Source organism: Drosophila elegans, unplaced genomic scaffold (assembly GCF_018152505.1).
Source record: "Drosophila elegans isolate 14027-0461.03 unplaced genomic scaffold, ASM1815250v1 contig_814, whole genome shotgun sequence".
Lineage (NCBI taxonomy): Eukaryota > Metazoa > Arthropoda > Insecta > Diptera > Drosophilidae > Drosophila > Drosophila elegans.
In genome coordinates, this window is record NW_024546167.1 from 12,235,131 (window position 1) to 12,255,895 (window position 20,765).

The 20,765-nt window shown below is 38.7% G+C and overlaps 2 protein-coding genes across 2 annotated transcripts in view; one reads left to right on the forward strand and one right to left on the reverse strand.

Moving 5' to 3' along the window:
- The window catches only part of LOC108138964 (neural cell adhesion molecule 2), a 67,771-nt gene that overhangs the window by 23,969 nt on the left and 23,037 nt on the right, over positions 1-20,765 (reverse strand). The window lies entirely within an intron of this gene.
- Positions 8,768-9,483, forward strand: LOC108138965. Its single transcript, XM_041710431.1, has 2 exons — positions 8,768-8,836; positions 8,890-9,483. Exon 2 carries the CDS (start codon positions 8,912-8,914, stop codon positions 9,419-9,421), a length of 510 nt encoding a protein of 169 aa, XP_041566365.1. The 5' UTR covers positions 8,768-8,836; positions 8,890-8,911; the 3' UTR covers positions 9,422-9,483.

Below are 20,765 nucleotides of genomic sequence, written 5' to 3' on the forward strand. Positions count from 1 at the left end.
GCTCCAACTTTTTGCAATAAATCTCTTTTTTCATTTTACAGAATACCAGAATCTTAAGGAAAATAGCCGAGCAACTTTAAATATATATACCTAATTTAAAATTTGTTATTGATTTCATTTAGCTTTTTATAAATTGAGTATGCTATTAAGGTTTTTAATTAAAAATGCAAAACGTAATATACAAGTTAAATTAAATATATTTATGGACTTCATATATTTCTGTATATATTGAGACTGCTCTTAAAGTATCACAAGATTTATTTGTTTGTTCCCTTGTTTTTGGTGTGTGCTACTTTTAAACATAATAACCAAAAAATTTTCTCTTAGAGCACCCCATAAAAAGGATTAATTTAAGACTTAGCTTTGTAATTAACAACAAAGGAAAGGAACATTTTAATTGACTTTGAACTGGTCGTAAAATTAATGTCAAAGTTTTCTGCTGTACTTTAACAACTTTGTGTTGTCCAATTCCCCAAGAAAAGCGAATAACTCTGCTGACTTTTGCGAACTTGTCATCATGCATCAGTCGTCCTGTCAGTTCCTCTATCCGCAGACTACTGAGAACCCCCTGAAACCCAGAACCCAGAACCCAAAACAGAGCACCGAGGCTAAGCCCCCTGTGCTTTGAGGACTTGCTGCTCGCTCTATTACCTTACTACGACTTCCTGGCACCGAGCTCCGCCTGGAACAATGTGTCCCGCCTAATCCTTTTTATGCCCCACTATTATTACCAGCTGCAACATAGTTATGGTTCTGCTTGACGAACCAGTTCCAGAACACCCTCGGTAAGCTGCTTACGGTTGTCCCCCCTCAACATCCCACCCAAACTCCAGAGCAAACGACTTTGTCTCAATTTCAGCAATTGACATAATGTCGCTGGAAGCAACTTTAATATTTATTAGCTGCTGGCCGACTTCAAAGCCAAATGACCAACATTGACATTTCAATCGGGTGATTTCATATTTAATTCAGCGCTTGATGTAGGCTTATTGCCGTTTGGCTATGAAGTTAATGTCCATGTATATATGATGATAAATAATAATTTTCTGACGGCCATTGCAGCAATGCCAAAAGCAGTGTTACTTAAGGTAAAACGAAATAGTTTAGCCTTACCGAACTAGTATATTTATTGCTTAAATATATACAAATTTTATTAAATATCAACACCTTTAAATAGCCAATCATTCAGCTTTGTAATAAACTAATTTAATTAGCACACCTACAAAGGCAATCAATTACTTTTGAATGATTTGGCAAAAACTCAATACTCTTTAAAATTTAATTGATGTGTCAATTATTACATTACATTATCTCTAACTCAAACCTTTTGTCTTCATGGTTTTTGAAAAGTACCTTGAAGACTTCTCTACAGTAGCTTATACAATAAAAAGCTGTACCTTTTGCAGGAAATAAGTTCAAAGCACCTTTAATAAATGACGCAGCCATTTAAGGCTTCCAAACTGTTTGTTTGTATACAATATAACGGACAGCCGCAAAAACCATCGAATTTGGCAAAATGTCAGATTGCGGTTTTTGCCACCAAAGTTTACGAATTTGTACTGCCAAGGCAAAAGTTCAAAGGCTGCGGTGAATGGATAAGTTGGTAGTACCCCTCTCATCCACTCAAAAAAAAAAGGAAGGAAAACATTGACAAGGACTTTGGGGAGAGGGACCTGAATGGCTGTGGTTGAAAAGTTGCCCTGGCAAACATGTGTTGCAATGAGTTATAGTTTTCTTAGGGCCCGCCGAAAATCAATATCCCAACTGCAGCAGCTCTCCAGTTTGTACTCGTAATTTTCGGAAACTCCAAACCAATTGCATTTCCTGTGTGTGCATGTGTGTGTGTGGGTGCTAATCGTTGCATATCAGTTACGCGCTGCACGTCCCTTAGTTGCCCCTTGCCGCCATCTTTTTTCTGCGCAGGTTGCATCTGCTTATTGCCACATAAATCAACCAATATGCTAGACAGAGCTGCAAGCCAAAAAAAGTGGTCCCTGCTCCCCAGTGTGTACGTATGTGTGTGTGTGAGTGTGTCACGCCTTCAGGTCGGAGCATCCGCATCCGCATGGCTGGCTGGCAGACAGGCACGTGTTCCATCTTAAACGCAATATGAGTGGCCTTCACTTTATCCTTGGCAGCCGCCTAGCTCTCTTCGTGACTTATGAAAATGACTTCAACCATAAATCCAGCAAAATTGCGTCCATGACTTAATAATTTCCACGTGAAAAACAGTTTAAAGTTCTATTTGCCAGTGTCATTCAGCATATGAAAGACAATGACAAAGTAATATATCGTTTTAACAATTTGATATAAGTTTTTGTGCAGCCACGTGTGTCCCAATATTGATTCCATGTGTTTGAAGTGTCACTTTATTGATATCATTTATATATTAAACTTACTTAGGAATAAAACAAGGCATGTCGGAGCTGTTCAATATTTTTAACATCTCTCTTTTCATGTCATATTGTTTAATTAATTAAAAAGGAAATTTAACAAAACGTTTGAAATCAATATATTGTTTAGTTCTTAAAAAGTCTAAATATATATTACTATGTAGTTTTCTAAAATAAAAATAAGTAAAAAATATTGTATTAAGTAAAGTAAAATAATTCAAAAGATGATAATTATCTATTTTGTCAGCACTGACATAAAGTTTAATATGTATTTCAAATTATAAAAACTAACTAGTATTTGTTGAATTTGTGGAATTCCTAACAATTTTATTAAAAACCAAATGAAGATAAACTATGAAGTTGACTTTCTGAATTCTGGTTTCACTGTTAAGTGACTTTTTTGGCAGACAAATTAAGCGGTGTGACAAATAAGCGAAACGCATAACCGAAGTACTCCCTCAGCCACACCACAAACTCGCTCACACCCGAAAGAAACCAATACCAATGCAGATACGCTCACACACACATAGAAAGTAGCACTCGTGACAGGCAGAATTCGCATATAGATCAACTCGGCGTCGTCGACACGGAAGTTGCCGTTGTATTTCCGGTTGTCTAGCTGACATTGCCGCCATTGCAGCGTCGTCGCCTGTTTGTCGCCTGTCACACACGCACACTTAAGCACACACTAATGCTGAAATATACTCTCACTCACACACACGGATACACGGATACTCAAACACAAACAGTGCAAATGAGATGCCAAAATAGTTGCGTTTATGGTTAACATTTCGAGGTAAATGAGCTTTGCTTATCCACTTGATGTTTCAGTTTCAGTTGCTATATTCGTTTTAGTTGCCGCTCGTTTTGCATTTTCAGTTTAAGCCGTAGCTTAATTGTGTGCTTTTGTGCGGCACTGCCAGCACATTCGCATGGATCCAAGTGCCATACGCTGGTGAGTAAATTTTCAGTTTTACGGCATCATTTTGGGGGCTCACCCGTGGGGCGGCTGCTCACTAATTGAAATTGCTTTTTCAAAGGCACTTTTGGTCGGGATACAAAGATGTCGTCATATTCCGCCACCCGGCCCTGGGCGTCAAATTAACTCATTATAATTTTTGGGTCGACAGTCGGGGATATAGGATGCCAGCAGTCCCTCGGCAAATTCAGTTTGCAGCGCTGCAAATTGAAAATTTGTTTGGGAAAACTCAATTGCTGCATAAATAGTTTAGCCGAGCTGCTGCAGCTGTGGCCCATAAAGCATACGACCCGTGGCCCGGTCGTTGCTTATTAATTACCGCAACGATGTCGATAGCTATAGCTCCCCTCCGGCATCCAATGGAACATCAATCCCGCCATCCGTCAATGTACGAGTATCTTCGTTGCGAAACATACACACATCCTGGTGTGCATTAGATTTTAATTGCACGTAATTTAACATGACTTGCTGCCAACGCGCTTTGCCAGCGGATTTGTTACAAAGGAAATGTGATTGACGTCGAGCACTTGGCGCGGTGCAATGTGCCACGAAATGAAGGGATTCTCCGCATTTGCCACCGCATCCGCAACAAATGAATCGTGCCTGGCAATAAAAGCCATCAATAACACGGCTCCAGATGTCAATTGATGGGAAGAACTAGAACCGGCAGCCAAGGATGCACTTGTCTCTGGCGGTAATTGTACGGATTGAAAGGACTTGGCCAACTGAAAGCGGAAAAATATTACACAGAACGAGAGTAAGCAAACACACAACATGGCCTAAATAAAATATAATCAAGCAAATGGCTTGCGTAAGTCATCATAGTTAGTTGTATTACAAAACCAAATAACTTGTTCGGAGCTAAATAAAGTAAGCTAAATAAAACATTAAGCAAATAGTTGCCTTTTCTTTTGGAAAAAGTAATACCATTTACTGCCTAATTGCCAAGACAACACTTCACTTTATTCTCAATAACAATAGCTGGTAAAGTGTAGGAATAATGATATGTAGGCATTTTTTTTAAAGAAAGAATATAAGTTTAACAGAAAGCTAAGTAATCGATTCTGTTAATGTTTGTTGTTAACAAACTATCTAAAACAAAATAAATAACTAAATAAGAACAATGCAGCTTTGAAACTTGCTTTAAATCTTACATAGCTTTTGAATATTTATATCAGCTGGTTCCTTTATTTTTTCTGGCAAATACCGTTCGAAAAGAACAAATCTGTTTGGATAATAAAAAAAATTAAATACTTAATTGTTACTTTCCCATTACGGTGAAAAACATATTTCCCGAATTGCCAATAAACTCAGCTCTTCAAGGAAGTGTAAACTTTTAAATTTCATATTTCCTTTTTCAATTTTAAGCTCCCTGTAGCTGTTAAAAATGTGAACCATAAAAACATTCCCGGCAACTCGCCCTAGCCAACATTAAGCCATCAATGGCCCCAGCAATTTGACAGCTGTTGATGGATTCGGGGACTGCAAACAGAACTATAACTATAACTATAACTATCCGTGTTTCAGTGCTGCTGCTGCTGCTGCTGCTGCTGCTTTCGCCGGCTGCAACTTTAATGCCTGAAAAGGAGCGATGGCATGGGAAATCAATAAGGATCTCCTGGTCCTGAGCTGAGCTGAGTTCCCATCCCAACGCAGGCGGGGTATAACACCCGATAACGGGCCGCTGGATTTATACCCGGCCAGGCTGGCAAAGGAATTGCTGCAGTAAAAATTGGCAGTGACAAGCAGCGGGGTTTCGAGGTGGATCCACAAGTCCTGAATGTGGCAGCGATGGCGGTGGTGGCGGTGGTCACAACAACAAGGACAACAAAAACTGGCGCCACGAAACTGCGACGCCATTTGTCTGCCGAAATAGGAAGCAGCTCACAAAAAGTATTGGGAAAAAATATGGCGCTCTGGACGTGACCTAGAAAACTTAAGTTTGAGTATCGAAAATGAACTAAAGACGTTTAACGTTTGGCCATGTGGCGTGTTCTTCGACATTAAATTGATTTATTAGCATTCAATTTTGGACCAGCATAATTAGGTTTCGTCTGTGCAAATTGATTGAGTGTTCTGTTGATTGCCAGCTCACTTATTAAAGCCATCCCAAACATTGGCCGCATAATATTAATTATTTAATTGGTTGTGCATTCAAGCCAATTTATGCTGAAATGTACTGCCTGACGCATCTTTGATTGAAGCTCGAAAAATGACTTAATTAATTCCGATAAAAGCAATTTCACACCAGGTAATCGTGGCATCAGTCATTAAGCTATTCACAAAAGAGCTTTAATTAGCATTAAGTGATATTATTAAAAAATTGCCAGCAGAGTTATAGCACTTTAAATAATATTCAAAAATTGAATTATCATTGGCGGTATTTTGCAAGCACCTATATATTGGCAATCATTTGAAATGCTGGCTTTAAAAGATTTAAATATTAAATATGTATTAAATTAAATATTTGCATACTTTTACACAATTTTGTAATACATTTTTATCCACAAGAAAATTAAAATTCATAAGACTTAATGATGAAAAACATGTAAATATATTTAAAAGCATTCCCTGCTTATATTATTTCATAGAAAATGTCAGACCCTTGTCATTTAATGGAAAAGTTTTTTCTTACAATAAAATGTGGATTTTATTATGGCTTTTATGAATTTCACGCCTCAAGGGAAAAGACCTGATATAAGTACTCATTCATATTCAAGGACCTCTTTTTCAAGTTCTGCCCACACTCGAGATGGCTTTAAATATGTTTTAATTTTAGCTACATGACTTCATTGCGATATTATCGATTCGACAATGCTTGCCAAAAATGTTCCGGCAAATGGCCAATGCCAAGAGGTTGCTTTTGCTGGCTCTGCTGCTTTCGGTGCTTTTGAGGGTCGACTGGCGCCGTCTGGTCGCGAGCAGCGAACAAAGTGTAACCTTAACACACGCGGCTGACTTTTTTCCACCCCCTCTATGACACATCCCCTTTTCCAGCAGCAGACAAACAGGGCAGACAATGCCGTTCATTACAGGAGACGAAGCGTAGGAAAAACAAACAAGTTTTTCCAGCTTTGGCGACGACGCTGCTGATAAAGCATAAAACTATCGTCAAGGCTTTGCCAGCATTCTTCTTTCGGTTTTCCTTTTATTTCTTTAAAAATTGAACTGGCTGTAGGGGGCCAAACTCTCGTGTGTTGGGCGTCATAATAAGGCTAACACAATGGGCAGGATTAAGTGGGTCCGGAGTGCAATGTGCTCGTCCTTTGTCGTTGCATTTGCCGCCCAGCAGTCCCGAGGCTGTTGCTTGTTTGTTGCGCTTTTGTGTCGGCAACAACAACAAAAGCTTCTGGTCGAGTCCTTGTACATGTGAATGTCCTTGTTAGATGGTCCTAGTGCCGATACCTCTCTAGGCCCTCTATATATACGAGTATTAATGCGCTCTGGCCTGATTTCCTGCCCGGTCGCATTGCAATCGCAATTGCAAAGTAAATGCCCTAATGCTCTTATCCTTTTAGCGTCGGTTGGGCATTCGTTTAGACTACCTAACCACTTCCTCCTGGCTGCAGGACCTCCATTACTGTACGTACATTCTCTGTACACTTTTTCACTGCCATTTCCCTTTTTTTCCTTCCACCGGTCTGTGCAAACATTGTCGCTATCACAGTCGTTCGGTGTGAAAATAATTTGAATGCTCTGTGACTTGCTCACAGCGGAAGTGAGATGGGAATTACGTCATAAGTAGCTAACTTCCTTTTGAGCAGGAGAAACTTTTAAGTTCCGTTTTGTATTTGTTTATCTAGGCATACTTAGAACTGAAGTTTGCAAATAATAGGTAAATGCTCGTTAGAAAAGTGAATGTTATCCACGGCTTCTCCTGCGAGATAAAAGTTAAGTTTCTGTAGCTTAAAAGTAAATAAGTTTTAAAAATTGTTTTTGAATATCAATTGACTTTTTAGATCATTTTAATAGTTTTTTATTGCCAAACGATGAAACTATAGTGGTAATTATATAGTTAATATATGGGTTAAGTTAAAATTTAATAGCCATTAAGTTCATAGTTGCCTAGTTTTTGGTACGTCGTACTTACTTGCACACCTTTTACTATTTATGTATATATATTGTTTAATCAAAAACTTTTCAAGGCTTTAAAAACGTCCCTCCACGGTTGCACAACATCATAAAGTACGTAGCACTAATATTTAATGACCTGGGGGGGGGGCAATGGTTTGATATTTTCCCTGTATGAATGCATAAAGGGCACTCACCAAAATCCAGTCAATGTTCGTCCTCTCACGCGCCAGTGACCGATTTGTTCAGGGACTTGCCCCATGGAGGCCAAAAGGCTGGAGCAGGAGGCAGTCAGCCATGCGGTTGTCAAATATTTGCCCAGTTGTTACATTCCATCAATGGCATGTCACAGCCAGGGACCCATGTCAACGGCAGGCTTATTCGTTATTTTTTTTTGCCAAAAGACAATCAGGCTCAGGCCAGATTGGAGCCCATGGAGGTTATGTGTGTGTATGAAACTATGCTAATTAAGCGGCAATTAAGGCGGCAGAAGAAATTGGCAGAGCACAGCTGTTGCACACCGAGCAGCCATAATTCCAGAAGACTTTACTTTAGCCGCCCCAACCGCAAAATGGCGGGCAGACAACTTCCGCTTTACCACTTCCATACTGCCAATTCGCAGGAAGGAGAAAGAAATATAGACAGAGAGAAAGGAGAGAGAGAGCAAGGCCATTGTTTATTTAAGCCAATATCCGTTATTTAAGTTGAACTTCCTTCCGCCAGAAAATTCGTTGTTGCCCTTGTCAGCTGTTTGCTTGGCTTTTGTTTGAAATATATTTAGCACTGGTGCAAGTGCAAATAGCAAATAGCGCCTTTATGTGCACAAAAGTTCAACAACATACACAACAACAGCGGCAGTGGACAAAGTTGTAGCCAAAGGAAGTGTGAACTTTCCGCCATTATATAAAGTTAGCGGCGCTCGTGCAGAGCCAAAAAGCAAACTCGTAAAAGGACATGCAATAAATTGTCGTGCGAAATCCCTGTCAAATTTGCCACCGTTTGACCGCAAATTAATGCAATTGGCCAAATGGCGCGAAACACAACTTTAAAACATTCTCTTTGACATTTTATTTTAAAAAGGAAAAGGAAAACAATGAAAAATTTATACAGAGTATATAAATGGCAGGTGTGCACTTGTTCATTTTCATTTCTATTTCACTTTTTAATAACACCCAATGCTATTTCAAATGTCATGTCAACAAAAGAAATGTATATATTATAATAAAACTAATTCTGTTTAAGCAAATTAATTCAATTTGTAACACCAAGCCGGCTATGAACCTAAAGTCATATGTTTTTCATAGTTTTTTATAGCCTTCCTGTTACTTTTTAGTTTTATTTTTACACTCAATCCGGTCACACATATTTTTCAATCAAGCTAGGTCTAGAAAAGGTTTAAAATTTGTTTTACAGTGTCTTCTTTTGATACGTTTTTAAATTTTTAAGTTTCCACAAATCGGATTGCGGTATGGAAGAAAAGGCTGGTCCTTCCGGATCTAGAGGCAAATCCAAGAAATCCACAACGAAAAGAGGGCTCATCGAGGATGCAAAATTAAGTTGCGATGCATTTCCCAGACCTCGCGGACCGATGAAAAAGTGTTTTGGAAAGAAATCTCCAAAATTTCTACCCGCCAAGAACATATCCTCGAAGGTCGTAAGGACCAAAACCCCAAGTCATGGCCGAAAGCGAATGCCTCCCAAGGTTGCCACCGCAAAGAAACGTGCGGAAAAGAAAAATTATAACCCGAACGCCACTGTGAAACAAGCTGAGGCGCCCAGCGGTAACTCCTGGTGGAAGTCCTGGTTTTGCAAAAATCAAGATGACAAACCGGTCTTTCAGGAAGTTCACGAAGAAGCGATGACTCAGCGGGCCGTAAAGCCGAGGACAGACTGGAAAGTATGGAGTTCCCGTGAAGTGGCAGACTGTTCAACTCAAACCGATTTAAGGGTTAAGAAGCCGAAGTGGAGTGGATCGTAATGAATTAAAAGGCAAAAGTTTTTAGCATTTGTACCATACAATAACATGCTTTTTAAAAACTACATATGTTATTATTTCACTTCATTTATGAACTCCTTACGCTACAAGTTCACACTTATTTTTACTGCGTTAGTCACAATAGATTTTCAACAGGTTTAGAATACTTTAATACTAACAAAAATACAATAGTATAAATTATTATTATTATTTAAGTACAAATTTTGACAAAAATATATTTTGTTTTACTTTAGAAATAAACTGAGATATCGTTTATTTTTTGAAAAACTAGGTAATACACGACTATTATGTCTCTTGTATATACCTAAAGCTTATAAATTCACGAAAAAATTAACTTTACAGTTACACTTGAGGACTTGCCTTCTAAAATACTTCGACTATGCTAAGGTTTATACAAATGTAGGTAATTTTGTTTTTTGGGTGTTCCTTGGGATTTTGGTGCTTTTAAAATAGATGAATTTGGAATTGAACCGTTAATATACTTCTACTAATTTCACATTTCATCTGATTTAAAGAGCGAATGGGGCCAACTTTCGTGTGCTCTGCACTTTCGGCCTTTCACCAAATTGCATAATAAACACGCTGCCAAGCAGCCAGCGGAGCATTGAAAAGGATGCTCCGGGCCAGGTCCATTATGCACCTACAGATGGCCGAAAACTTTACCGTTGCCATTATCAGCGGGCGGATGCTGCGAAGGATTGCGGAGTGGGAGTGCTATTCTGTTTCAACATGTTTGGCCTAATTAATGTCAGAAGCCGTTGCTAAGGATAACTTGGCGAACGGTCGCCCATTTCGTTTTCCACCTATACACGGGCAGGCAATTGAAATTTAAGGCCGGAAGTTTATTGTAACAACAATGGGGCGAACTTGGCAGCGGATGCCGTTCCACCATCCACAACCTGGGGTGTCTTCTAAGAAACGTTGACCAGAACTAGTTTTGGCCAGGCCGGACCCGGTACGGAACTTTTTGTACGTAAATAAATCCCAACGAGCATAAATGAAATGCAAACTTTTTTCCGGTAAGCTGCCGTTCTAATTGTTGTACTGCAGTCCGAGTTTGCAACTCCCGTTGTTCCAGGTTTTCTGCCCCCCAGCACTTCTCCGGCACCCTCTTGTTTTTATAAAAATATATATATAATTTTTTTTTTCCTTTAACTAGTGTAGAAGAGCACTAGCACCTTTAAATTGAAAACCTAATGAGAAAACCCCTTGGGATGTGCTCAAAAATGAAACGGAAAGGGCGGTTGGCTACGTGCTCCTGCCAACATAATTGCGCTTAAAATCGTTTAAGTGTTTTATAATCCGCCCAACGATTTTTTCCAGCTGCTGTGGCCGCTTTAAACGATGTGCCATCCATTCTGGGCATGGCAAGGATTCCGAAAAAAATTGAAAATAAAAAAATATTGGGTAAAGCAAACCGAAATGGCTTTTTAAAGCGTTGGCCAGGGTCGATCCTTCCACTCGCTGGATTGGATGAGTGTGGTGCGTATCTGCTTGTGCTGGTCAGTTAAGGCTCTTATGAACGCACACACTCCGCCCTGTGCGCCATTAAAAGCGAAGCAAATTTTTGCACGCCGTTTGCGGATTTTTGGCGCTTTCTTTGTGGCCACCACCATGCCACAGTGGTATGCAATGCGCCAGCGGTGCACTTTACCGTGCAAGTGGGTTAATTACGTACGTGGTCCAGACATACGGCCAAGGAAATTAGCTCATCATCATAAGACTTAACAAGCATTAAATAATTATTTTTCTGAAATTACTTTAAAATGTGCCTTAAAATATGCAACAACATAATTTATTGCCAAAAGTCCAAAAGAATTAATTAAAAAGTCATTACTTATTATTGCCTGCATACAAATAAAAATAAAATAAAAATAATTTTATAAATGATTTTAAAATGCTAATGATTTCTTTGATGCAAATATTAAGTAAATTCGATTAAAATAAAATCTTAAAAGCGCACAGACTGTTTGATTTTAAAATATAACAAATGGTTAAATCTTGCTTCGAATTTTTTCATTTTCTAACATCGGCTAGATATTCTCAAATTTAACTACCTTTGTTGACCTGCCTTTCCATGCGAACCTTCTGGTATCTGAATATTTATATAAAAGCAATCAAAGCTCTATTTTCTTTTCAAAATTGTTGGGACATCCTTCCGCCTGAGTGCCTGCCATTTGACTTGCATAATCCCAAGCCAAGCCACAACACCTTAAAGCCAAGAAGAAAATTTAATTTATTCACACATTTGGAGCATATGAAAACGTACTTGGGGGAACCTTTGAGCTTCCGCTCCATTTTCACCCGCAAGCTGGGCGCCAATTGGGGTCACAATTGTGTGTGAGGTATTCGTCTGCGGACCCGAATACAAATACGTTTCCCAGCAACACGGACAACCACTCGACGCACCACTTGCTGGAATTCAGAAAAAGTTCCCACTTACCCGGAACTTAAGACACTTAAGGGCTGGCACACATGCACACATGCACCGAGCAACAGATACATCGGCCTTCGTATGCAAATACCGGAGTGAGCCACTTAGGTGCCACTGCAGTGGATACTTCCATGGAGGTATACCTTTGGCCTCCATGCTCGTACGTACCTGCAACAGACAAACAACAAATAAACATAAGTAATAATGTCGAGCTTCTGTGGTTAGTCACATGAATATGCATGTATTTTACTTTTTCCATATTTATTTCCGCCTTTTTACTTGCCGGGGAAGTATGCTTATTTAAATGGCAAACAAATAGACAAGCGACCAGGACCAAAGAGCTATGTTGCTGAAGCTGACGACAGCTTTTGAACTCGTCCTATCTCCTCCTCTGAGGCGCTTGTGAAGCGCTTAAATCTTTAGAAAATATCTAAATTGTTCTCTGTGGCCATTGTGTCAGCTGTCCCACCCAGACAATGTGTATGTGATTGTACTCGCATGCATTATGCTGTTTTTGACTTTGCCACAAACTACGTAAAAATGTCTTTCCCGTTCGCCCCGTTGCCTGCGAAATGAACTTCATTGTAAGCCGCTCTGGGGATTTGCTGTGACAAATGAAATTTATAGTTCTCCAATCCCCTTGGCCCCGAACAACAAAACTGCAAAGCTGCAAATCTCCGAATGCTGGAAATCTAATTCATCTTTCAAATTAGTAACGTATATTTCTGCATATGGGATTTTTGGTGAATAGAAGTCAGGTTGGATTTGTAGTAAAATTGCTGATGTAAACAGTACATATATATATATATATATATATATATATATATATATATATATATATTTAACAATTATTTTTGTTTTCAGATATATTTTTAAGTGGATATTGTGAATGAAATAACAATCAATATATCAGAATTATTTAATATGCTTAAATACACTCTTAAAAATTTAATTTATTTTAAACCTTTGATTCCTATTTGCTGTATTTGCTGTATTTTTTATTGCTGTTTTAATAACAAAATAAAAATGAGTATTCCTAGATTTTCCCATTTTGCTGGAGAGTTTCCTTATTTAAATATATTGTATAGTTTTTGAAATTAGCGATGAGACTATATCGGCTTGCACCGATAATAGGAAATAAAAAGTATTATTTATTTTTATTAAAAATAAGTACTAGGTATCTACCTAGTCGAACCATTGCCATCCCCCAAGAGTCATGCCTTTTGTGGAGCCCGCAACCGACAATGGTCCTTTGTGCAGATGTGACATGCAGCCCCAAAAGTGGCATAAATAAAATTTCATAGCATGCTTTTTTACGCTGCCTCCGAGAGATGCGCATACGGACACGGATGTCCATGGCCAGAGCCATTCGTCATCTATTGCTGGACAGGGCTTTCGCTGGCTCCAACTAAAAGAGGTTTTTATATGTGCATCCATCATTCCCGACCAGCTTACACATACCCCTCTCGGCTTTTGCCAGCAGAACAAGTCATTAGCCTGAGTGCGGGTACTTTAAATTTTGTCAATAGAAAGGGGCCCCACTTTAATCATATTTACCAAAGGACATGTCAGGGCCTGACTGACAGCTGTGTGTGGTGGCACAGCTCGATGGTCAGGCAGAATGCCTGTTGCATCCAATCGAGAAACGAGAAGGGGTGACACTGTCTTCCCCTGCTAATCTAATAAGTTGCCTAACAAACCGCAGCTATTGCTATACTATCCTGCAATACAAGAGCCCCATTCGTGAGTGTGTGTGCGTGTGTGCGGTTGTGTTGAAGTGTGTGTGCGGTTGTGTCGAAATGTGTGCCAGTGCTGCAAGTTGTTGTGGTTAATTTTCTGAGAGACAGCTCTGTAGATGTGGCCTGCACTTGCGGTTGCTTTAAGATTTGATTGCAACTGTAATTTTGGCACGCCTGGCTGCTGACTTGCTATTCTCTCTGGCCACTTCACTGAAGAGAAAAGTCGATTAGTAAATGCGGAAATATTAACCGCAAAAATGAATTAATCTTAAAATGGTCATAATGCAATTTATGTTGCTTTTCCTCCTTTTTCATTATAACAAAATTTAATTCAAAGTTCATTTTTAGTTTCAGTAAGAACAAAACCATTTTTTCTGTTTTCAATTAATTAGAAACATTTATTTTTTATTGGAATGATAAAAAATAGTTTTCTTTAATATTTGCGATTTGTTCAACAAATCTTGATTTTGAAAATATATTTTTCTGGTGTATCCGTAAACCTTCATGTTCTAAATCTCTCTTTCCATCTCGCTTGACTTACTGGGCTGAAATTCGTGTGGAGCTTGCCAGCATTTGTTTTAAAATTAAAGTGCACAGCAGCGTAAAAGCAACAACGGGCAGGGTTCTTCTTTGTCTCCAGCCAGGATAACACTATCCTTTTCAAACGCCTCCGTTGGACCGTGGCTGGCTTTTTTTCCTGGTTGTTTCTGGGCTATATTTCGCCTGTACTATATATATCTGAGTTATGTGGCGCAGTCAGTGCTGATTAAGCGGAGCATCGCAGCGCCGCGGGCATCTTCTTCCTCTGATGGTTCTTTTGGACCGCGGGCGGTACTAAAACGCCGGGACCCCGAGATTGCCATCGAAAGCAAGACATAAGTGTGCTTTGTGCTACTCATGGAAATATATGAACATTGTGATGTTCGAACGAAAAGAAAATGCTATTCGAGAGGTGTTTAAAAGTTTAGTGTTGTCGATGGGTGAAACAAAAGGGAGGTGGTGGTTGATGTCATGAAGAAACAGCTGCTTAACTACTAAGTGGACTTAGATATTCTCTTTATTAAAATTTAAGGCAACTTTTGAGTTTTAACTTTGGTAAAATTTAAAAATTGGTTGAAGTAAGGTTCACCTCCCCATTACAAAACTCAATGCCAAGAAACTTAGTTTAAATATTGTGTCTAAGATCAAACTATATAAGGAATATCATTATCCGCTTAAATTGCAAATAAGCGTAAATAAGATTACTTTAAATAACATTAATCATAACTTATTGATTGTTTTACCACGTTGAAGCTATTAACAGACGTCTATAAATATTGTGTCATTAATTAAAAAGCTTTTTGACGTTTTCTGATTGCATACAAATAACAAATAACTTATAAACGCATAAACAATACAATTACAAATCAAACTTGATTTAATACTTTTATTTTTTGTAGTTGTTTATGACATTCGGTAGTTAACTTGTCACTATAATGCAATTAGGTGTTTTTTTCATAATAATATGCATATTTCATTTGGAAAAGCAATTGTATTGCCCACAAAGAGAGCTTATTTAATTAACAATCTAGACAGATTAAATACAAATATTTGCACTAAGCCTATCAAATTAGATTTAATATAGCATACAAACACCGTGTTTATTGCAATTACCCGCATGTCCCGATTATGGTTAGAGTTAGACCAAATGCCATGCATTAAAAAAATGGAGTATAAATAAATAACTGATTGGGCTTACAATGCCATTAAATAAACGACCACGAGCAGAGGAGGCGTACAATAAATATTTAAACAGGCTGCCAAGCGATGCTTAGTTCGTGTTTCTCCTGTTTTTGCGGCTGTTAATGTTAATTAATTTCAACTAAGCGGCTTATGCATATAAATAGAGAACGGGAGAGTGCGCAGAGTGGCAGCAAATGACATTGAGGCTCTGTGAAAGCCGACAAGATAATTATTAGTTATTTAAACAGCTTTTGTTGCATGTTTAATGCAAATCCGCAGCGATTTAAGGGGAGAGCAAGAGTGAACAATTGGCAACAAAATTGCAATTCTCAGAGGCTTAAACTGATTTGCCAGGCCTGGCGTAGGACATTAGTGTTGATATTAAAAAAAATTTATGATCATGACTAAAAAAAAAATAAATTAATTATAACAGATATTGAAAATAGATTTAATAAAACGTGTCAAGTTTTTAATCATTTAATGGAATTTATCATTTTTTAGCTTAAAGTTTATTAAAATTAAATTTAATTAAATGTTTTTGAGATATAACTTTTTCTCTCAGCAGAACCATAATAAATGACATAAATCATTTAATTGCTTGGCCCGATTCAATGTTTTGATAGTGAAACGTTAAAAAACAAAGAAATTCCTGGGAAAACCGAAACAAAGGAGCAAAGGATTTAATCTGACCCACTCCTCTCCCTCTTTCCCCATATCAGGCAGGAATAAATCAGGGGCCAAAACCAAAGCAATAAATAAATCAGCGCTAACAATTTGCACAGCATGCGCCGCGCAGTTTTTCCTTCTTTCATTCTTATGCTGTTTAAAAGAGGGGAATTCCCGCTGATAGCTCGTCGAGCGACTCGATTTGCCATTCATGAAAATTATGCAACCAGATGAAAAATAATGAAATTAATTGCTCGGAAAACAGTCGAGCAGCAAACTCCACCTCTCAATGGTTAGGGAAATGTCTGGGTTGGTCAACGAGTTGAATGAAAAAATGGTTTCGCTTATTGTTAGATAAGGATTGGGTCCTCAACGAAAGAGAACATAGAAAATTGGGTCGCCTACGCATTTAAAGCGATAAAAAATTCTTTTAGTACGAAGTACAATTCATTAAGGATTAATAGGACACGCCTGAATTAATATGCGGAAAGCAATAAATCTAACAAGCAATGGCCCTTTTAACCTCCTAAGTATATATTGCTGTAATAAATAAGCCAATTCACCAAATGTCATCATGCCTTTAGACACCGATTAAGATTGATTTTACGGGTCAAAAATAAAAATCACCACAAATTTATCAATACGGCAGACAGATATCCCCATTTATTCATGCAAATCACTTGATGGCTTAAGTAGAAAATGCTTTTAACATATCAAAATGCTGAAACGTTAACTGAAATTCAATTTGTTAGCTCGAATCATGATTGTGAATAGAGAGCAGCGCCAAATGCAAACATTTCGCCTGCATCCAGGCATCCTGGCACCCCAGTATCCTTGGCTCCCGGCCGTCAGTCGTTAATCAAAGTTAAAATGCGTTAAACAAGCGCAGCCAGCGCAACAAAATGCGCATTTCGACGCCCGCACAACTCGAAGGGAAAATTCATGATGGGCGGGCGAAAAAAAGGGGGAGTGGCAGGACATACCACCCCGATAGTGTGCAGTGCATTCGACTTCCGCTTCCTTGGCAGCCGAGCATCCTTTCCGTCTGCATTGGCTGGGCGATCTCAGCTATGCATTTCCCTCGACGTTTGCATGTTTGCACAATCCAGCCGGCGACGCGTTATAAACAAAGTTTATTACAACGGCTCAGGATTTGGTTTTGGGTGAGGACCTTGGTTGCACCGAGAGAAATATTGGGCACCATGGTTGAACTAATTTTTATTAATAAATAATTAAAGCTCTATGTGCCTATCGGTTGTCGATGATTTTGAACATGTCCTACATAATCGGAGTTTACTAAACTTAAAAACCAAAAATTAATCAGGCATTACGCCTACAACTCTATTTTCAAAAAGCCCAACTTTTGTGTTCTTAGAATCTACCTACAACTATCCTTTACCAAAATGCAAATATACCAAATTCGAGGTTTCAATTACAATTCAAAATGTATCTTTCGGCAATATGTCAAATGCAATAATGGAGGGTAGATTTAAGGGCTTAGTTATAATATATCTGAAATCTCTATGAAAAACCAAGTAGGTTATATTATTTTTGTAGTAGAAAAATGGCATTTTCTCTCTGTAGATCTCTGGGATATTGCTGGGGCATTGTTGCACATTCTCCAGAGGCACATAACTTGTCCAAGAGTTTATGCGCGCCACGTTGCTGCTGACAAAATGGCGACGTCCCGACAATGTCCTCCGTTGATATGCACTTCGTGACCCCAATTACAGACACGTCCTCAAGCCAAATGCAGAGCCAAAGCCAAAGCCAAAACAAAATCCAAATGCGAGTCCTTTGGCCACAGTCTTTGTCGCCTGCTCAGCCAGCTATTAAACCAATCGTCTGGCAATTTGTCAAACTTAAAACTGTGCAACTTCAATAAGGAAATTGCCGGCAAATTTAGCAACGTTTGCAAAACGTTTGCCCTCAAATACTCGTAAATTGGAATGTTTTGTGAGATCGAGAAATGTGCTTGGAAGTTAAATGAAATGAACTACTCGCATGGCAATTAAATGCATTTATTGGGCATTTCCAACCGTTTAAAGTTGTGTTCTTAATTGATTTTATCTGTGATACTTATGTGTGATATTTGTAAATGTATTTAGTATGAGCAAGTCAAGAAATAGTTTTCCATGACCTAATCTGGGTTATTTTTATTGAATTTTAATTGCACCATAGATGGGAAACTAGTTACCTAACAACCGGAGGCTTGATTCAGATTCACTTTTTCTCTTAAATGTTTTCCTTTTATTGCCACATTCGAGTTTGCAACTCTGCCGTTTGATTAACGAAATTGCTACTCTGATCTAGGCAATGGGGTGTGGTCTCAAGCAGCTAAAGACTTTGATTGCGCCAAGGTTTTCCCTCTCGAACTCGTTTTCTTTCAAGTAGAATTTGATTAAACGCCGTCTATTGATTTTATACACGAAAAATCACAATAAAAATAAAAGAGAAAGGGGAAAACTCCGGAGGGAGAAAACTTTCCAACTACTATGTATTTTAATTAGACTTTGCCATCGGAGGTTGGTTTTGTTGACTGCTGAATCTGCTTCTTCCGCTTCTGTTTTACTGTTTTCTATTTTCTTTTGCGGTTGCCATGCAAAACCACAGGATATTTAAATTAGCAGCTATCTGCTTTATGCCTGGCTAATAGTGCGGTAATATATCGGCTCCTAAGTAGTTTTCACAACTTTCGCAATCTATCATCTATGGCAGAAACTAATTGCACGGTCGACAGGGCGTATACGTGATGCGAGCGTTCGTTAAATGAATTTAATTAAGTTGATCACAAAGGCAGACGGGGCAAAAATAGCCAAACATTTTTCACAACAAACTTCAGGTTCGTGTATGTCTTTTATGGAGAAACCCATGTATTCTATTACAGTTTAAGTAAACTCCTTCGCCATGTCCTTTTCAGGCTTCCATTTGCTCGACTCTTCGTTAAAAGTTCTCAAAAGTGAACTTTTTAGTGTCTGCTGTGACTGGGGAGTAAACTAGCAATGCACTTGGCACATTGCCTACACTAACAGCAAAACGGGGTTGACAATTTTTCTGTTTCTTGTTTAATGAAATGTCGAAAAATGGCTCTAATTAAAACAGCACACACAGAGAGTGTGTGTGTGTGTGCCCTCACAATATGCAATTATAGTTTAGGGTATTGGCCAAACTACACAGTGTTCAGTACTTTGAAAAACTTTATGATGGCTGTCATCTGGCTTTTGTAAGCTGCTGCCAAGTTTGAAATGAGAAACGATTACTCAAAGAACAATGGTCAAAAGTGGAACAAAGAAATATGTCCTAGAAGTTTTCCCTCTTACACTTTGCCAATAATACCGAATGACATAAAATAATTTGTTTTGCCAAGATGAATTGATTTTGAATTCAGACACACTTCCATTATTATGCAACCGCAACGAACTCATCCCTGTGGACGTAACCCGATTCCCAGTCAAGTTTTCGCCCAAAAATGCTCGACTCTCGAGTTACGCAATTTCCTGAAGCGCATTTGCCACTGCAATGGCACATCCTGATTCCGAATCCGCCTGATCCTGCCCTCCGCAAGCCATAAAGCTGCACGAAAGTACTATTTATGCAGAAAAAGGCGAAAAATTTATGGCTACCATGGCGCACTTCCTGCATACCGGATGGAGGAAACCGAAGACTACTGGTTCCGTCTTATCAAGAACTTGGCAACCGAAACACTCTGGCACATGCAGGCATCTTTGTTCGATATTGAATACGCATTAAGCAAAACTCGGTCGCACTTAGTTAAGCCTCCTTTGACAGGATACAAATATTTAGATATGTTCGGGCCCCTGTCCATACTGGAAAAGAAAATTGCAATTGCAATAAAATGGCTAAACGCACTTGAGCGTAATTGCAGCCACTCTGCATCCTCATGTGTCTCGGCCCAGCCAAGTGTGTCGGACCGAAATGACTTTTTGCAATAAAATATGCGCCCAAATTTAAATGAAAGAGCATTATCCCGTATCCCAACGAGCTGCAACAATATAACTTGGCCCGGAATCCTCAGAGCGGCCTTAAAGTGTGGCCCCAACACTTGGCAACAGAAATTCGCCTGGCCGCATAAATCGAGAGTCTGGCTGTGGTCTTTGTTTTATCTCCTTAAGCCTGCGATGTCCTGTGTATCTGGGCCTAGGGTATAATGTTGCCAGGCGCCAGGCGCTAAATCGTACCAGCCAAAAGCAACAGTAAACATGACCGGCGGCAACTTTGGCCGGGTCCAAAAATCTCAACATACGAGCTCCATTAAATTGGCCCAATAGCCATTGGCAGTTGAGCCAGAAAATGGCAGCCATTCGATGTTGGTGGACTGTTAAATACATGGCTGATACCAGTTAGTCTAAAACCAAGCCAATGAATTCAATGGCATAATCGAGGGATTTAATAGGGCTATTATTTTAAAATTTCCAGCTTAAATCGTGTTTATGAATTTTTAAAAAGGTATATTACAAACTAATAACGAACATTGTTACTACACCTACACATTTATTGATAATACTAACATTCAAATTCAAAACTTATTCATTGACACTTTTTCACAACATTATTTTATAGCCTTAAACTGTGTTTTTCTTCTTTTGTAACGCCAGTACTAATAAGAAATCATATCGCTTTTGTAACATAAAAATGTGGAGAAAAAAATTGTAAACACTTTATTGATTTATATCCAGGTAATAAAATTTGATTTTTAAAGTTAATTTATCCAATTAAAGTAAACTTTAGTTGCGCCCTTTAAAGC

Coding starts and splice junctions, on each gene's coding strand:
- LOC108138965 (XM_041710431.1), top strand. CDS start 8,912: ATGGAAGAAAAGGCTGGTCCTTCCGGATCTAGAGGCAAATCCAAGAAA.